This window comes from Semicossyphus pulcher, unplaced genomic scaffold (assembly GCF_022749685.1).
Source record: "Semicossyphus pulcher isolate SPU_LCO1_2020_fin unplaced genomic scaffold, fSemPul1.0.p SCAF_5, whole genome shotgun sequence".
Lineage (NCBI taxonomy): Eukaryota > Metazoa > Chordata > Actinopteri > Labriformes > Labridae > Semicossyphus > Semicossyphus pulcher.
The window spans coordinates 26,670,560-26,686,725 of record NW_027211726.1 but is presented as its reverse complement, the minus strand read 5'-3'; the positions used below and the strand labels follow the sequence as shown (position 1 = coordinate 26,686,725).

At 37.5% G+C, this 16,166-nt stretch overlaps 1 protein-coding gene across 3 annotated transcripts; it reads right to left on the bottom strand.

The window, feature by feature from the left end:
• Positions 1 to 2,636: 2,636 nt before the first annotated feature.
• LOC138608886 (CMP-N-acetylneuraminate-beta-galactosamide-alpha-2,3-sialyltransferase 1-like) lies at positions 2,637 to 11,985 on the bottom strand. 3 transcript variants are annotated; one of them, XM_069681471.1, is made up of 7 exons: positions 11,614 to 11,985; positions 10,190 to 10,456; positions 9,846 to 10,042; positions 9,548 to 9,727; positions 6,409 to 6,454; positions 5,906 to 6,025; positions 2,637 to 4,121 (listed from the first exon to the last, which is right to left on the bottom strand). In XM_069681471.1, exons 2-7 carry the CDS (start codon positions 10,454 to 10,456, stop codon positions 3,954 to 3,956), a joined length of 978 nt encoding a protein of 325 aa, XP_069537572.1. In that variant the 5' UTR covers positions 11,614 to 11,985; the 3' UTR covers positions 2,637 to 3,953. The 3 variants fall into 3 exon arrangements, with proteins under 3 accessions (XP_069537572.1, XP_069537570.1, XP_069537571.1); XM_069681469.1 differs by lacking the exon at positions 11,614 to 11,985 and adding an exon at positions 10,931 to 11,000; XM_069681470.1 differs by lacking the exon at positions 11,614 to 11,985 and adding an exon at positions 10,805 to 10,990.
• Positions 11,986 to 16,166: the final 4,181 nt, after the last annotated feature.

Below are 16,166 nucleotides of genomic sequence, written 5' to 3'. Positions count from 1 at the left end.
TAACAACACAACCACATTTTAAAATACACCAGTTTCTATGCTCAGGTTAGTAACAACACAACTTTCATATAGCTCATTAGCCGACCTGTTACCATGGAGGCTTCACCATACAATACACCACAGGACTGATGCAGGAAGTCCCTAGTGTGCCCTTACTTCTCCAACACCTGCTGTCCTCAGGATGAATACAAACAGGTCCGGTCTCTCTTATCACACTTTTGTAGAATGGAGACACTTGTGTAATGTGCTACTCCCCCTTAACCTCTATCTTTATGAGCCTATAGTGTTTTCTCTGCATCTTAACCACACCCCTTACTGCAAACTAAGATTGTCAAACTTGTATCCTGTCTTCTTGGGTAGATCTAACCTTTGTACAGATGTTCTAATCTGACACTTCTAGGTTCACCCGTTTCTCCACATGAATTGTCTTCTTTATAGTTTTTATAGATAAATCGGGATTATGCCACGTGCTGACATTTATACTAGATGATTTATTTCAGCACAATTATTACCTGTTAACATTTTTTTTGGAGTGGCCAAGAACAAGAGGGGAAAATAGTTATACATTAACTTATACATATTACAGCTTCACTTTTATCATCTACTACCTTTTTTATTCTGTGGATGTTATGCTGAATAAGTGCCACATTCATTAATTCAGCGGCCACAGAGCAACACTAGCATTTAATTGCAGTCCAGTTTCTGATGATCATATGAGAACATTAATGCTACTTTAAGATCAGCTGCTTCATTCTCCTCCATGACTGCAGAATGCGGCCCTTTGTGGGTTTTTGCATACATAACTCTGGTTTTTGTATTTTTTTAAATTTATGATTTAATTTTAATACTTAAATAAATGTTGATGATTTATTGACTTACATAAATGATTCCCTATGTTTGACTGCTTCTGGGGTTGTGAAGGATTTGAAATACTCCAAGAAATAACATCAAAATAAGCTTAAATAAATACTAATGCAGGCAGTGATGGCCTATTTATATTGCAGCTCTCGGGGTTAACCATCCCAACAGTGGGCCTTACTGTATGTGTGTGTTATTTGTCTGCATCTTGATTCTTCCTGTCCAAAACCAGTTCTTATTTCAAAGACATTAACATCACTGCAATACCTGTCCACATTAAAATGTATCATGTAACCCGAACCCTAACCCATATTTTTATACTATTGATCAGAGATCTACCAGGAAATTAGATTATTTCATTTGTTTAAAATTAATATAAATATTGAATTAGACAGAGCCTGAGAACTACAAATATCATCACTAATGTCTGCTTCACTTTTGTTGTTGTTGTGCATACAGTATGATCCACTACAATCCAATGTTTATCTCCAAATAGACCGTCAATAGACAAAATATTTTTAGTAGACCTGATCTATATCTAATATGTCTGCAGCAGTCTTCTCATTTTGATGACTTTAAAGATTGAGATGAAGTTAAGATTTTAAACTAAACTTTAAAAAGTTTAACTAAGTCTTAGATCAGGGAAGATGAATATGCTTTTGTTCTGACTGCACAATAAAGTGAGGATGTTTTCCCCTCCACTCATAAGTAGTAAAAGAGCACCCTCTATGTTTCAACATGTATAATGACAGCATGAAAAATGTAACGGTGTTGTAATGGTGTATTTATTACACCAAATGGGATTTTTCCCTTGAAAATCCTCAAAAGGATCCGCTTTTTGTCCATGTGATCTGTTTCTGAGCCTATGCATGTGTCAGTCCAATTTTTCTTTACTTGGTGGATCATGTGTAACTTTATTGCAGTGTAATTCAAATTATGCTACTGATATTCTAATTTCCATAACAGCTATGTCATTTTTGGTAACTGTAATTTAAACTTGATTCAAATTTTCTTTAATGTGGCTGAAAATATGACAGGATTTCTTTCTTCTTTGCTCTTTAAAAATATGGACTTGTGTGTAAGTTTGTTGCAGCGTAGTTTCAGTTTTTAATTTAAGAGTGCATTGTTGTGATCTGTTGAATATTTTGATTATTTGTGCAGAATTAAACTTGCCTTTAATGCAACTATAAATAGGCTATGTTGCGTTTTTGTTTTTTAAGTGTCGGGGGTTGGGGGTTCATCAACTCGGTCGGCATGTAGGGGGTGCGTTGCATAAAAAGTTTGGGAACCACTGCTCTATACAGAAAGGCCTAGGTTACTTTCTTCTTTTTTCAACACTATAGGGCACCCAGGTGAGGCAGAACAGTGTTAATGCTACCAGTGCTGGTGCCTGAAGGAATAATCAATATGAAATATTATTATGAGGAGTTATTTAACACCAGGAAATAGTTTGACTTCCAGTTGTTATTTTATGAGGCAGGACATAAAACAGGATAGATTGGCGGTATCCAATCCTCGCAGAAGTGTCAAAAACTGCAGTTTCTTGAATGACCACATGAAGCTGGCTCCAAAAGTGAGTCCACTCCCATAGACCCCATACTAAAATTTGAGTTTGAGACAGCTTTATTCCAAACTGTAAAATTCCCAACTGTACAGCCAAGATAAGCATGTTTACAGACTGGCACAAAAAAACTTCTGGTCCCTATATTTAATTTCCCCATCGGTGACAACTATTTGGGTGTTTTCTTTAAGATATATATATATTTTATATATATATATATATTTTATTCAGGCTTAAGTTATGCATGATTAAGAATGTGGCTGCAGGTAGGTTTCGCTAACTAACCTTTCGTCCAAATATGGTCACTTCTGGCTCAAAAAGAAATCAAGATGGCTACAGCTAAATACTAAATTCAAGTCTTGACTCAAGTCCAGGTCTGTTTCCCCATCAATAATCATAATCCATCCATAAACCATAATCCCCAATGATAGACTTCAATACAACAGCAGAACAGCTGTGGCCCGGATGACCAAAATTAAAACAGGTCACCATCATTTTTTCGATCAGGTTGTTTATACCCAACATATCTTTTAACCAAAGGAAGTGATCAGAGAATCCCTGGCCCCCTTTCGGACATTCTGTGTCTGCTCAGGAGCATCTGAAAGACACCAATTTCTTTATTTATTTTTTAAACATCAAATTCAGTGTTTTTACACTGTTTGTAATTATCTTGTCTGTTTCCTTTGGAGAGGAAAGACTTTTTGACTACAAACACTGAACGATTCCTGACCTAAAAACAAGCTGAGCCCCGAGAAACAAGCCAAGCTAATGTTTGATTACAAACTTTTGGTTGTTGACCAGTAGTGGCTTTATATCACAGTCAATCTACATATATCTTACATGTCTTCAACACTAAAAACTGAACAATTAGCCCATTATGTAGAAAATACTAAGATATACAGTACGTTGTGTAGCATCAATTCAAACAACAAATACATATTTCTGGTTCATATGAAGAAAAAAACATTTTGGCACACATTGTAATTCACATTAAAACAGGATTTTAGTTTCTTCAATAAAATGGAATCTAAGTGGCACCCTGCAGGAAGCCATATACACATATATATCTACAGATATATACAGTATTTACATAATTACATAATACAACATAGTCTGTCACACATAAAAGCAATCTATCTTAGCTTTAAAAGGGGGTTTGGCTGCTAGACAAGGCCAGGAGATTTACGTATATCATGCAAAAACCAAACAATCCGACATGTCTGTCTGTGAACACACTGAAACTGAGGAACTACTTAATGCACTATCTATGACCAATCTTTTACAGAACATTTTGTTCTCACGCATTTATGCATAAGGTAATGGAGAAAAGATCTGGGAATAAGCTAATTTGCAGAGGCTTTACATCTTTTTATTTACTTTGTGTGGGTATCTAATGTGTGTCACACACATTTAAGATGCTTTAAATAACTTATCTATATTTTGCATTACATTGCAACAGATGTGTCCATCAATATCACAAAATAAAAATAAATAAACATTTAACAATTGAATAGTTTAAAAGCTGTAAGAAAGATCACCACCCTTTATAAAACTTGATTTTAAGTTGTCTGGCGAGCTTCAGGATAGTTTCATACTCATGACTTCCAGGATGTACTCCAGTTCTTAACCTTTTGTCTTTGAGTGCTTCCCAGTAATGACTCCAGTTTCCATCTTTGTCCGCTCCGAAACCAAACACATGGATCTGGGAAGACAAAAATACACATAAATAACTACCTCAAAGACATAAAGGAAAAAATTGCCATTACAAATATTCGAGATGTTAATTTGGGTAACGTTTATAATACAGCCCACAACTTACCGTGTAATATACGTCATAACTTCATAATACAGTGCGTGCCTCCAATCTTACTGGGTGCTTACAGGGTAAGTACAGTCTAGGTACAGTGGAGATACTTACAGTAACTAATTTCTCCTTTTCTCTAAAGTAACCCGTGAGTATGTAGTACTTACAGAATACTTACAGTATAAGTCATTTCTTCTTTCCTCTAAATTTACCCATGAGTACCTAGTGCTTGTAGAATAATGAGTATAAATAATTTCTAATTTCTTTAAAATTACACTGTAGGTACCCAGTACTGACAAATGTTTTCTTCTTGCCTCAAAAATTCCTAATTGTTACTCCCTTGTGCCACCATACCTACATTTAAGCACTGATACACGCGACGATATTACATTATAAGTCGCGGGTACTTACACAGTAAGTTGCGAGCCGTATTATAAAGCGTTACCTATTTTGTAACCAAACTTCACAAGCAGGAATGTTCAGTCTAATGGGGCAGACAATGAATGTAGGCCACAGCGCAGACAAAAAAACTTTATTTATCTGGTCTTTACTTTGCACAGTGTCATCTGCTCACTAGGTTATGTGGTGTATTTTTGTGTGTAACCAGAGTCCCTCCTGACCTTTACTATAGATGGGGCATATAAAAAAAACTGTTTTATCCATATTTTTTATGATGGTCATGTGCATAATGGCAAAATACAACGTCGACACCAGATCAGAAAACACAAATTTATGTTATCTTGGAAGATTGTGACAAACTTATTTTGTGTTTGTATTGAAGGCTTTATTTGAGAAACAAGGGGGACGCAGCTCGTGCGGCTGTTAAACCTAAATGAGATTAAAAAAGTTCACACAGGTGGTAAAAGGCATCCCTCACTGTGCTGCAAAAAGCATTGCATGCTCTGGTGCTGTTTGCAAATATCTAATTTACCATTATGCAGATATATTTAGGGCATAATCGCGTCTTTTCAAAAAAGGTCCAAATCACAAACATCAGAGCTGAGAGCAGCATGTAGTAAGAATGAAAATGTTCAGTTGGTGGTAATTTCAGTCCACTATTTAGAAGGGCTGCCATGCCCTGATAACCAGTGATCATGACAACAACTCCACTTTTGGGTGACATATGAAGTAAAGTTGTCTGTAAATAATATTTTGGCATTATTACTATATGAGGTGTTGACTTGATCCAGGGCTGTCCAGGGCTCAACCCCAACACTCTAAGGCACACCATCTCATAATATGTTGAGACAGGGCTGAAAACGTTCATGCTTTGAGTTATGAGAGTCTTGTTTTATCAGGATGACTCGCTTTTGCTATTCACTACAGGAGGAAAGCTTCGTTACAGATAGTGAAACTTCTGTTGAGTGTGGGCTTAACAATAAACTGAAGAAGAGCTGTCCCCTCCCCTCTCAGCTCAACATCTTCATATGGATGGGATTGAGAGTGCAGCTGCTGACAGCCCCTCTCAACGAACTAATGCAAAACATGAGCACATTGCACTGAGTTAAGAAACTTACGGGGTGTGTTTGCACTTGAATATCATTAGTACAATATCCTTTGTGAATCAGACTTTGAAACGAGTGGTGGCGAGTGACAGTGATCTAAAATGGGACTAGACTAGAGAAGATTTTAAACTTTTTCCACTCAATATCAATTATTTGAATCCATAAAAATGACCTCACCTCATCACAGATATGCAGGGCAAGAACCAAAGCCATAAACCCAGTGGAAGGATACTTGCCCTTCTTCTCCAGCCATGTTTCATGAATGTACTTCATGAAAGCTGGATTGAACACCATCACCTGAAACAGAATCAACCTTTAAGTTCTGTATTTTTAAACCTGGGCCCTATTTTTTACAAATTTGGTTGTCGAAATTACAAAAAGGAACAAAAACGTTTGAACAAAAACCTCTGCCGTAGCTTCGATGCCGCCACAATGGCCGCAACATAATCCACTAGGGCAATTACCCCCCATCAAAGTTCTGCTAAAAGTGCTTGTTTTTGCCACTGACAGGCTCAGAGTGTTACTCCAGGTGTCATTTCTGTATTGTTGTCGGACACCTGGAGTAACAAGTAGATGTGGACGTACTTTGATCTCAAACCTCTCCTGTAACCCTCTAATGATTAGCATTACTTTTATAGGCGATAAAGCTTATTGTTTAATACAATACAAACAATACTCACCAAATCCTTATTAGCTTTGATCTTTGATTTCACTGGCATATACGATCTGTTGAAAACAAAAAAACATGAAATGTCAAAATCAGCATCAAATAACTACTTTCTTTGTTGTCAAATGATTATAATATGCTTTTACTTTTGCAAAAATCTTTTTAAAATCAAATTTACACATTGACAATGCTTTAGTCTTATTGCTAAGATAAGATAAGATAAGATAATACTTTATTGATCCCCAGAGGGGAAATTCAGTTGTTGCAACAGCACAAAGAAGGCAAATACAAATACAAATACAAATAGAAATAGGAATAGATAAAAATAAAATAAGAGGTATATACAACTGTTATACAAATAAAAGTAGTAGTAGTGAATAAAAGTTATAGGTTGCACGTCCCCCGGGCTCAAACCTGTGGGGAAACCTGTCCTCAACACACCTTAGAAACATTTGAAGGTTTCTCATATCAAAGCCTCTGCACAGCTGACCAATACAGACTTGCGGTGCACTTAGGCTATAATGTTGTTATTCATGGTGCTTAGATGTGTTACCTCCGCTAATGAATCAATCTTAGGCATGGGATACGGTCAAGGTTTAACAATGCCAACATGTCATTCCTTTTCTCATCTGTGTCATCAGCTTCGGGCACCTTGTGAATTCGAAAAAGGAAATGCTTTTTGACGAGCTCCAAATTTTTCTGAATGAGCAAGAAATTATTTTACTTTACAACTATTACCAAATTGAAATGATTCATATCAACCCACCCTCCACCCTTCCTGTGTGTGGTGGTGGAGAGGCTGAGGAAGTGAACAGAGTTGCACAACATCCTCTTATTAGCAACCTCAGACAATGCTGCTTTTACTCGGCTGTCGGGCTCACACAGCAGTGGGTCTACACTTCAAATTTCTTCTACCATCATATGCCTGTTTAGTCTGCACATTATTTGATTTCCTGTCCTGCAGATATGTAAGCGAGATTGGTCCAACAACCACTACAAGCACAAACAAGGGAGATTGAATTAAAAGTCTTTCAGGCTTTCATCATATCACACTTTGCCTTCACCAGCACACTGAAATGGAGTGGACTCAGTAAGAACATTTCACCAGAATGGTAAGGTATGAAAAACATTCCTACTAGCAGCTGTACTTCCAGAAGTGATGCAAAAGATATGCAGGCTGCTGGAAATCAAAATTATTTTAAACAACAGTTAGTTCTGGCCAAGTAATCTGAGAGGCATTCCATGAGTGGCGATATAGAGAACAACATCACTGGGAATTTTCACTCTGTGTATCACTCCGCCTCAGCCGGGTGTTCTGAATACTATTAGTTAACATTACAGCAGACTGTGTATGGAGTGGATGGATAGTGCAGGAGAACGTTTGTGTTGCTTGGCAACAACAGTCCAGTTTCAGTAAAGTTGTGGAACTAGTTGTTTCAGTGGAGCAAAAAACAATCTATTGTTGATTATTATTGTTTACTACTATTTGCCGCTTGTTTAACTGTTTGAAATGCCTGCGGCCTCATGCCTATGACCGAATCAAAGCTGTGATGATGTTCAGTACAACATCACTCCCATGTGATATTACTTAAATATACAGCTAAATACATTTTGTTTTCTAAATAAAAAAAGATCAATGGCAGGAGTTAAGAGTTATAGGATACTTTGGGAGCTGGCAACACAGAAAAGCCTAATTTGTAAATGGCTGTTCAAATGTACTCTTATCAGGCTTTATTCATGAGTGAAACAGACCTTATTTACTCCAGGAAACACCCCAGACTCTTCCCTTTACCACATGAAGGTACTACCTCTTGCACTGGCACTGACTCTTTGCAGTCTATGTAAATTGTTTGCTACAGAAGAATCCTGCATGAATGATAGTTCTGCTTACTGACTGAAACAGGATGTCATAGCAATCAGCATTCAGCTGAACAGAAGAGGGTGCTCTTCATTGGCTATGCCCCTTGAGTCTACAGACTTCTGCAGAGGAGAAAGTCTGCCAGAGTAGAATTACACATTTACACTGGTTCTATGAGCACTGAATCCTTTCTTTAAAGACCATGCTGCTATGTTTGGAGCTGTCGTACTTAGAGAAATAGTACAAATCTTGGGTGAACCGTCCTGCCACTACAGCATCAGACTACTAGGTGATACTCAACACCTTTGCTTGTTTTTGCAGACGTGACTTAAATGCACATCCTCCCTTGAAACCCACCAACTTAATAAAAGGATATAGCATAAAGACAAGTAGTTGTAAGAACAATACTTTTTGTAGTGCTAGGTTTAATTTGTTAAATGGTAGCCAAGGTAGTTAAAGATGCATCACATGGAAATCAATGACAGACAAAGATGGAAGAATCTGAATCAATCAAGAGGAGTCTGCTTTTTCATTCAACTTTTAGTCAAATTAGACACTAAACCTTGAGTTTTAAACTGACTTTAGAGGGGCAGACAAAAGTCTCAAGCGAAATTACAGATCAACGAAGAAAACAAAGCTCTTAGCTGCTAAACAGTTTCTCAGTTATGCCTTCTGACTGTACTTGTATCTCTGAATTTCTTGTATATTCTGTGATTAGTGTTCAGTTATCTTCCACAAAAACAAATTGGCCAGTAATTTACTTTTCCAGATACCGCTGCTCAGTGGGTTGGGGAAGTTTGTCTACAATAACATCTACTTAAAGAAAAATAAAAAAAACTTTTCTCTAGCATGACCATACATTTACATTTGGGGATTTGAGTGAAATGTTTGAAAAACAGGAATAATGTATTTTATGTATTTATTAATGTCATTATTTATCAAATGATGTCCTATTTTTTATTTTCAACACTTTGGTGTACTGAGGCAAATTATTGTATGTAGGTATGCAGGTACGATTTTGGGCCTGAACTGCAATGTGTGCATGTGTCAACATTCTTGGCTGCAGGCCATCATTGGATTAACCGATGCGAGTATCACCAATGTCAGTGTCGCAAGGCTGCACGTATTTTAGTGTATCACAGTTGTTAAATGTATTTGTCAAAACATAGGGTACAACTTACTCAATCAAATACTTAATTTTATTGAGTAGAATCTATAGGTTGCTTTTTATAGTGTAATTATTTTATCTTTTGCTGATATCAAAAAATAAATAAAATCTTTAAACATGACTCACGTTCCAGAAAATCCTGTGGTTAAGGCCTTTCTGAGCCACTCCAGATCCTGTATCTTGAATGGAAACAGCACAAGATGCGTGTTGTTGTCTAAGTCCATGGCACTCTCTGGATACATGATCCAGTGAGTTGTTCTGGTCCCGACGTCTGCTTCATAGCCTTTGATTCGACCGGTGTTCATTCTAAGTTGTAAACAGGGAAATAAGTCACTGTCTTTTGCAGAAATATTTTAAATGGGACTGCTTCATGTTGGATTCATAGCTTCTGTCCACATTTTTGAGCTGAGGATTGAGGATTTACCTTATGATGACATCATGGACATTTATCAGAGGTCCATAGCGTGATCCCTTCAAATTACCAGAATTCCCCACCACAGCACAGGTCCTGCAGTGGTCAGGGCTGGGTTCTTTAATATCTGGACTCGGTGGGAATATCTCAAACAGTCCCTCCACTGTTTTACTGTAGACATCATAGTTGCGTCTTTCATTCTGTAAGCGCTGACAAACAGACCAAATATAGACTGCTGTTAGACCAGTTGAGTTACATGAGCAAACTGGCACTGTAGAGAAAGTTTCATGACATTTAATTTAATTTACTGATCCTGATTTGTAAACAGCTTTAGGGACTATTTTCTTGCAACTTACCCTCCACCAGTTGAAAGCATCATCAGGCAGACTGTATTTGGCAGTCAAAAATGGTTCAACAGATTTGTTGAAATGCTCCATAAACAAATTTTCATTGTCATATGTACATTTCTTACAGATGCAGTTTTCGTCCTGAAGGTGGGGGTTTTGCAACATGAATCCTCCAATATAGACAAAGACGACGGTCACACACAGCAGGGCAAGGAGCACTTTCACTTTTGAAATCATCTTTTTTTTGTGATGCTCTTTAAAGAGAAACAGTTCCATCTGTAAGTAAGGTGAAACAAAAAAAGTGAGTCTACATTAAGGAATAAGGACAAAACTGCCATGGTTTTTGTTTAAAGCTATAATCACCATAAGATTAATACAGTTAGGCTACTACATAAAGTCATGTTCATATCAGGGGAATACAGTTGCTATTCTTTATGAAATGTATGTCACAGGCCTATTTTCTTTCAGGAGTACTCTTGAGTATCTACTAGTATTTTATAATTATAATTATCATTAGTAGTAATGACCGTTGTTATTATTATCATTAATCAAGAAAAGTACAACTAAATTATATTCACACGATTCCTGTAGCGATAAGTTCATCATTTATAAGCCAAAATATACCTGAAATGTATTATAATTATGCCGTAAATTGTCCACAAAGCATCACCGGTAAAATGTTTCGATGTTGAATTTTTTTTCCATATTACCCGATCAGAGACAAATCCCAATTGGAGTCAATTACATTACCAGTTTTATTGAGTCAACGAGTACGCATCAGGCTATAAGAGTGTCGGAAGTCACCATCAGTTGAACGTTTAGTGATGTGCGTGATAAAAAGCAAAGGAGGAAGTCTTCTAGGGAGGAAGCTTAAGGGGGTGTGGTTTGTGAAGAGGGAAATATTAAAGATGTTTATGAAACAAAAATGTCCCGCAGCCAATTTTCAGATTAGTCCCGGTGCCGTCATTAAAATATACCGTAGCTTATTTAGTCTTTTCAACAATGTTATGTTTATGACAATGTTAACAGCGGCGCAGTCTGTAAGACTTTTCTAACGTTTCGTTTACTGCAGCAGCCCCACTAAAAATCACAAAATCAGTTTTCTACTCTCGAATGAGTCCGTTTCGTGCGAATGAGTGCGTAAAAGTGTAAATAAACACCGATAAAATGTATTTCTTGCCTCTTGCATCACATAGGCTATTGCGAAACAAAAAAGGCTATAGTATAGTAGTATAGTATAATGAGTATAACCGGGACAATAGTAGAAGCTTCAATAATAGGCTCCAGTTCTTCCTCTTTGTCCACGTGCTCTAAACTATGACAGATATAATAAAAGGAGAGAAAAATATATCAATGTAGGCCTACACTCCGCCGGGTGTTCTATGCAATATTCTGGGAAGGTAAAAATGCATCTTTGTGCTAAAGAAACTCACTGTTCTTTTCAAGATCGGGCAAAAAAAGCTGCGCTTCAGTCCGCGTCGCAGGAGCAAGTAATCCAGCGCAGGACACGCTGACTCCCACGGATCCGATTCAAGGTTGAATTGTGAATAATTATGAAAAAAATACCAGTCCCGACAAGTTTAGATTATCTTATAAACCGTTGCATTTAGAAGCCTATACTCACAACCCGATTTTAGCTGAGCTGCAGCTGTCCCCCGACGTGGGAAACAACTTTAAAACTGTTACAAAACTTCTTAACCTGAATTTAATGTTGGTTCGTACGGTTAATTAGCCAAACTACCACATTTCAAAGTAACAGACCGTCATGTAGGTTTAAACTAAGGCGTCATAGCCCCTGGCTCTAAAATGACCTATTGTCTTATGAGGATATGACGTTGCCTTCCTGTTGTAACAACATGAACTTTTCATGAGCAGAAATTAGAACTGCCCCGTTTGAAACTCATGGGTGACAGAAGAATTGTCGTTTTAAATCCTGTCTTTAATCATGCCTGTGCTCTGATTCTTTAAAGGTTATTTTAAAACATGCAGCCTCTCATAAAAATGACTGGAGGGAGTGATCTCAGCTGAGACAGACCACATAATACTTTACATTAGAATAGTTATGGTAGTAATTCAATCATTATCACCATCATCATTTGATATTGAGGCTGGCCATGATATACCACACTCAGTTTGTAATAACAGTTTCACTGCCCATCTGCTTTCAGTGATTACCCCCCAGCTTACATCTCAGCTCCTGTAGATAAAAACACCACGTCGGCTCACTCAGCATTTAAACAACTTCCAATGTCCATCGACTATTTATTTCAGCTGCCTATAACATGTATAATTTTCTAACTGGTACTGTATCTCTCTGCACCTTTACCTCACACCCGGCTCAATTTAACACAACCATTCTTTCCTTCCTTCAAGTTTAGGGCTCATCTTTAAAAAGACACTAATTTAGTGCTTAAACTGTAATTGAAATTTCCAGTTCTTTTTGCAATTCTATAATGATTGTTATTTAAACTTCTGAAAAAGTTTCAACTGGAAATTTTAAGAAGCGAGCAATTATGGACCATAAATACTGTAATATTGTATCACTAATGTTACATTATTTAAAGCATATATAGCCGTCAATTTTGAAATAAAAACACTCAATTTGAGTCCTGATAGTCCTAAAAAATGTTTTCGTCAAGGTTGAGAAGCAAAGCTGAAGTATAAAATGTTTTCTTCGAATAAAAGTCAGCTGCGTGTAAACAAAGAGCAGTATTTTTCAGAATATCAAGAGTTTTTAAAAAATCAATTTCATAAAAGCATTGCAGCTATGACTGCATGGGCATAGGAAGCATAAATGAATTGATTGTGACAATGTGACAGGGGGTCTGGGGGTCTTACCCCAAAAAAATGTTAACAGAGCAGATGTCATTTCCTGTATTCTGGTTCTTTTTAATAGTTGGATAAGTATCTGGCTATACCAAAACCCCAAATTATGGGTACATTTTGTAATTTCATCCAGAGGAAGTTGTTGGCCCCAGTCAGATCACACGTTTGAAGATATTAAAAAGCTAAAAGTACAGGAATTGATTTGATGACTAATTCAGAGCCATCCCTCTGATGCATGAATTATGAAAGCCTTGGTCAAGATTTTTTTCTGAAGTGTTTTTATACTTCTCAGGACATGAAAAAGAAAGTTCAACTTTTTTTTTTCAAAATATATGACTTTTTCATAAAGTTACAGACATGTCCAATCCAGTGGACTACATGCGCCTGAGCACTCAACATCAAACATTGTGAACTTACTGTAAAAATGAATTAACTTGTGTTTTATTGTAAATATATAAACACTTGTTTCTTTTTATGCTTTAAAAAACATTTTAAAACATTTTTGGAAATTTCAACACTGTATAGGCGCAATGTTTAGGCCTGAAGCAAACCAATGACACTCATAGCTGTGAATCTTACACCTGAATGTGTCAAAACCATCTCCAACAGGAGAAACATTATTGTGAGTCTCCACAGTTCTATACGGATGCAGGACTGGTATTAGCATGCCCTTATACTAGCATGTTGTTTTAGGCAACAAGAACTGACATTTTAGTCTCTGCATCTCCGAACACTTCTATGTTCATCACACCTAGGCTGTATGCAGAAGCATCCAGCGCACAGTGGCACACAGCATTGCATGCAGATGTATTTGGTCTTCCGCGTGCATGCAGCATCATGGCATCTGTTTTCATTTGCATTTGCACTATTCTGTAGGCTGCCTTATTCTTTGCTGCGAATAAAATAATAAAATAATAAAATTATTACAAATAAAATAATTATTTTAGTGACACAAACTACAGCTAATCTGCACAAAAATGTATATTTTCAATGAATAGCTTATAAATATAACAATTATACACTGACTTATATCCAAAACAGTCACAAGAAAGAGTAATGCAATTAAATGACTTGTGTTAAAAATATACTGGGTGATGCATGATGTCCACTTCATTGGACACATGGTTAATCGTCATTTTCTACAAATTGGAAATAAAAATGTCATATTTCAAACGGATAATATCCTTCCTTATATGTTTCTGTATATCATAATTTTTTTTTTTTTACCTCTGGGTTTCTTCCAGCATAGAAGGATCGACAAAATATGCCAGCAGTGGTTGGCAGGGGTGGCTGTTTGTCGGCCATCTTGGATTCAGAGGAAATTTACTTGCAGTTACACCGACTGACCACTGAATAGACCTCAATGGAGTAGGGCAGCAGAGAGCACTCTAGAGGCTGATAAGCAGTTCCACCATAGAAACCATTGCATTTAAATAGAAAATGACTTTTAAGTAGCTGTCCACTGCAGTGACCGCTATGACCGAGGGTTAATAGTAACCACTCATTGGTTATTTAAACCTTAACATTTTCAAATGAATGATGATGCTCTCCTGTCTATATCAGTCGTAAGGTGCACCTTGACAGAAACGTTTACTATTTAATATCCCCATAGATTTCCATAACATTCTGGTAAGACAGCCTGAATCACAAATTACTCTCCTTTCATCACTCACCTCACTCTCCCTGTATTCTGACGAAGTGCCTGTGCCTACATGTCAAGAGGGGTGGTGGAGCAATAATTATTTAGTGGACAGTTAAGTATTATAGTCTTTTCCATTGATGATAATAATAAGCCAGCCAGCTCTCTTTGTTAATCATCTCAAGTGACAGAAATCAACATCATGCTAACTTTGTTGGGCCAATTAGGCAGATATTTGTCAAAATGGGGAGCGCCTGGTTCATTGATTACAAGTCTCTGCTGATACTGGATATAAGTGATTACTAACAGCAGCAATGATGACTTACTCTTTTCTTCTTCAAAAATCTCCTCATGTCCATTTCTATCAGATTTCTATGGGACTCAAAACTTTAGTGTGACACTGTTGGGTTGATGTCCGGGTGCACTATGCAGCTGAGAGCTGACTGCATACAAGGTAGCAGTGAAAACATGGAATGGAACTTCCTTAAATGGGAATTCTCCCAATAAGCAGGCAGAATGCATTCAACTGATCAAAACATTAGGCGTTCCTGTGGGCGTGTCCGGGTGCGCTATGAAGCTGAGAGCTGCCTTGGTACAAGGTAGCAGTGAAAACGTGGAAAGGAACTTTCTTATATGGGAATTCTCCCATTGAACAGGAGGAATGGATTCAACTGACAAATTGTCTCAAAAGAACACCACGTGGATCAGCTGATACACTAATTTTAGATATGCTAAAGGTGGGTGGGTCCGAACCATAGACTGTATAAATAATGGATGTAGTCTCAGTGACATCACCCATTGGTTTCTGAAGCAGTGTCTTGAAGCCCGAATTGCGCTGCCGCTGGGGGTCGCCATATTGAAAATGCCAGACCCGGCTAATCCAGAGGCAGGCAAAGAGGTGGAGCGCGGCAGAGCTAAAGCCTATGGCTGAGCTTTATGGGCGGGCCGCATGAATCAGCCAGCTACCGCTATGAAGCTAGGCTATATGCTCCTCAGCGTAGCTAGCGGTTATTAGTCATAGACTGTATAAATAATGTATGAGCTAGTTTGACTTTGCCAGGAGGTGTTCTGTTTGTGACGGTGACTGACTGCAGGTGTTTAGTTATCAGAAATAATAATAATAAAGAAGTAGCGGACTTGCTGCTCGCTCGCACGGTGAGAGAGCGGCGAGCCGACACGTAACGGGAAACTTAAAATAACCGCTCTGCTCAACACTGCAGTCAGCTGTAATCTCTTAAACTCCTGACTGGCTGACGATTAAATAAATGTTTGATAAACACTGTACAGGCTAACAAGCAGCTAAAGTGAGCACAGTATACCTGCTACTTAGTGCTAAAAATATTTCAATACAGTAACACTTAACACACCGAAAAGCTGGAGCTCAGACTTGTTGCACAGCCATAAAGTTCCATAAATCCCACAGAGACAGATTATTTGTCCAAACTTTGAATGAAAAAATCCCCAAAAGTCTCTAACAAACAGGTGAAGTTAAGCTCAGTGTCTGTGTGTCTGTGTTGACGT